Source organism: Bison bison, unplaced genomic scaffold, assembly GCF_000754665.1.
Source record: "Bison bison bison isolate TAMUID 2011002044 unplaced genomic scaffold, Bison_UMD1.0 scf7180017864062, whole genome shotgun sequence".
Lineage (NCBI taxonomy): Eukaryota > Metazoa > Chordata > Mammalia > Artiodactyla > Bovidae > Bison > Bison bison.
Window position 1 is genome coordinate 349,523 of NW_011494634.1, and position 3,663 is coordinate 353,185.

At 33.9% G+C, this 3,663-nt stretch overlaps 1 protein-coding gene across 1 annotated transcript; it reads right to left on the reverse strand.

Annotated features, from left to right (window-relative positions):
* Position 1: 1 nt before the first annotated feature.
* LOC104985917 (olfactory receptor 6C74-like) lies at positions 2 to 472 on the reverse strand (the record flags this gene model as incomplete). The annotated part of the gene is made up of 1 exon (XM_010836310.1): positions 2 to 472. A coding segment is annotated over exon 1 (471 nt), but the record flags the coding sequence as incomplete, so codon positions are not given.
* Between the last annotated feature and the right edge of the window lie 3,191 nt (positions 473 to 3,663).

A 3,663-nucleotide genomic window follows, 5' to 3' on the forward strand; every position in this document is an offset into this window, starting at 1 on the left:
GTGGTGGAAAAATTATTATGAAACCAGCCAACCATGACGCAAAGACCAGTAAGTTGCACACTCTGTCACGCATGATGGTCATGTAATGCAGGGGTTTGCAGATGGCCACGTAGCGGTCATAGGACATGGCAGCCAGAAGAAAAAATTCGGTTGCACCCAAGAGAATAGTAAAAAACAGCTGTGCTGCACAATTGTTGTAAGAAATGGTCTTATCACCTGTTGCCATACTGACAAGAAATTTGGGGATGCAGACAGTTGTGAATGAGATTTCTAAAAATGAGAAATTTCGAAGAAAGAAATACATAGGTGTCTTGAGGTGTGAATATAGCAGGGTAAGGATGATGATGATTAGATTTCCAGTGACGCTCAATAAGTAAGTGAAAAAAAGGAGAAGAAAAATAACCACCTGTAATTGTGGGTCATTGCTTAGTCCAAGAAGAATAAAGGTTGTTACTGTTGTGTGGTTTCTCATCGCTGACTTCTATTTAAAAAAAGTAAGAAAGAAGAATCAAAAAGGAATAACAGCCTATAAAAATGTACTCATATAATCTTTATTCAAAATTTCACTGAGTGCAATTCATGAGGTTTTTTTGTTTGTTTCCTCAAGTGTCATAAATTCATGTGTTCCCAAAGGAAAACACAGTACATTGATAATCATATAAAAATAGAAAAGAAAAAAATTGTATCTTAAATTGTATATTCTGTATTTTCAAAGTTTCCAATCTATTTAGTATATATTACATTATTTACATAACTTTCTTCTTCTTTCTTTATTAAAAGAATCATTTATGTTTATACAAATGAAAATACAAAGTGATGGAACTATCTTCTTGGGTCACAGATTCTAAAGCTACACAGAGCCTCCAAAGATCTTCAGAAAGCCATTTACTTAAGAAAGGTTAAATGTCATTATCTTCAATTTACAGGAAGATGATTAATTCTACTCTGCCAAACATCTCTTTTTGTGTTTATTACAGTTTAAGGTAAACTTTATACTTCTGGAAGTCAGATTTCACCTGAGGTGAAATTTTCACCTTTAAAAATTAACATAACTTGACCTAAATATCCCTAGCCTATATAAAGTGGGAATTACTTTTACCAAACTTCTGTACACTTCAATATTTAAATCCTCACGACCACTTTTAGTTCTGCTTTTTCCACTCTACCTGAAGATTAGAATTTACTTTCATCTTACTCACTCTGGCTGTGCTCTTTTTTCTGATATTCACTCAAGCAGATACAAAGTATATCATCCTGAATGGAGTGTGTTATATAGCACACCTTACTAAATATCTGCAGTAATGAGCAAGGTTCTCGAATAAGGTATTTAAAACAATAAAAGATTATCTAGACATGCCTGGTGCATCACTGCTCCATGTGTCTCCCCCTCTTGCCATGGGAGCCACTTCTTTTTTATTCACCTCTAACCTCATTTCTTTCTGGTTCAATACATGACATTTTGAAATTCTGTTCTCCATCTTGTTTTCTTATTTTTTTATCTTCTTCAAAATCATCCTTACATCTTACATTCATCACCACAAAAGTGTATCATCAATTCTTTCTAGAGAATGAAAATATTTTCCTTAAGCATAATATGATGTCATCTCTGAAACTATTTTATCCCTATTATATTTCTATATTCCAATTGTAGACTTAATATGCAAACATCTCAAATGATTATAAATGAATACAATGCAACTAAAATTTTTGTCTTTCTTCTTTTACCTCCTTTGTTTTCTATCCTCTTCAATGGATCCTTTTTTCTAAATGTGTTTATATTGTAAGTAAAATTTATACTCAGTGAGATTTTAGAAATATAAAGTTAGTCTATTTTAAAGGTGAAATGTATAGGCAAATATCAATAAATTGTGATGAGCTATATAAACTGCCAGGGTATTTTGTCAGAGGTAGATTCATAAATGTTTGCTCTATTTTATAGGGGCTTCCCTGGTGGCTCAAATGGTATAGAATCTTCCTGCAATGCAGGAGACCCAGCTTCCATGTCTGGGTCAGGAAGATCTTCTGGAGAAGGAAATGGCAACCCACTCCAGTATCCTTCCTAGCGAATCCCATGTACAGAGGAGCCTGGCAGGCTGCAGTCCATGGAGTCACAAAGAGTTGACACAGCTAAGCAACTAGGCACACACACTAGCCTAACCTTAAATTACAACATTCTAAACAAGTATTCTAAACTCCATAACAACATTATTTTCTTCCTAATTCCTCAAATAAATTCTTGCTGGGTAAAAGTAAAATAGTCATTGTTTAACTACTATTACAGTCCCAGGGAGACTTCCCTGGTAGCTCAGCTGGTAAAGAATCGGCCTGCAATGCAGGAGACCTGGGTTCAGTCCCTGGGTTGGGAAGATCCCCTGGAGGACGGCATGGCAACCCACTCTGGTATTCTTGCCTGAAGAATCCCCACGGACAGAGAAGCCTGGTGGGCTACCGACCAAGGGTTTGCAAAGAGTCGGACGCTACTGAGCGACTAAGCACAAGCACACAGTCCCAAGGGCTTCCGTAACTGCTTTGACAATTTACAGGTACAAGATAAGAGATTCTCTTATAATATTAAAATTAGACAGCTCTTGAAAGGCTTAAATTCTATTAAATTCCATACTACTGCTTGATAAATACAAAAATAATTTCCCAAGTTCAGTCCAGTGTCATAATCCACATTATTTACACTGACTCTGTGCACTAAAGGAACACGCATTTACAATTATCTGAGGTAAACAGCATTCATTTAGTAAAGAGCATTTCTGAGATTCTGTTTAATACTGAGAAGAATATCTATTGAAAGCCAGATTCTAGGAAATGAAAGGTTCAAAGATTTTTTATTACAATAGAACAATTGATGCCTTCAGTGTAAATTTTAAAAGTCAATTTAATGTTTATTTGTGAAAGAAAAATATTTCTAACTGCATGCCATCCTATTTCAACTGATAAACAGGGATTGAATATTTCTTCCAGTTTCATGCAATAAAGTTATTATAATTAAAATAAAAATGGACTTTTCCCCCAAACCTTAATGTCTTTAGTAGCAATTCATTCTTGAGTTTCTTCTTTTGACATGAGTTCCAGGATAGAGGGAATTTCTAATGTTGCCTATCCACCATGTTTTTATATTTTGCTTTAACCCATAGTTTTATTTTTCATTCTTATCCAAACAACGTTAGCTTCAGTAATATGCACTCAAATGTGTAAATTCAAGGATTCTGTCACAGTAAGAAACTCAGTTTCATTTCTTCTCATTTTTTCAAGATAGGAAATATTCTCCAATTTATGTTTTATTTAACTTGGAGCATATTTTTCAAGATTAGAGCAAAACAAATAGTTTTTTCTTTTTTTAAGCAGTTAAGAAAAAATGAATAAAAGGAGAAGATTTCAGGCTCCTTTTTATATTGAAATGGTTCTGTCTTACATGGAAAGCCCAGTTGTTTATTTTGTAGCTTTAAGATTATAGGTATCATCCTTTTTTAAGCAGTATGTCATGAGTCTCAAGAGGATTAACTGATTTAAAATATTTTTTTAAAGGAAAGTTTTCCCTGGAGAACACTGCACAAGATGTTAAGACTATATGAAAAATGACTGAATGGAGAAATTATAATCCATAAGCTCCATATAGAACAAGACAAAAACACTTTTTTTTTTTTTTTTTTT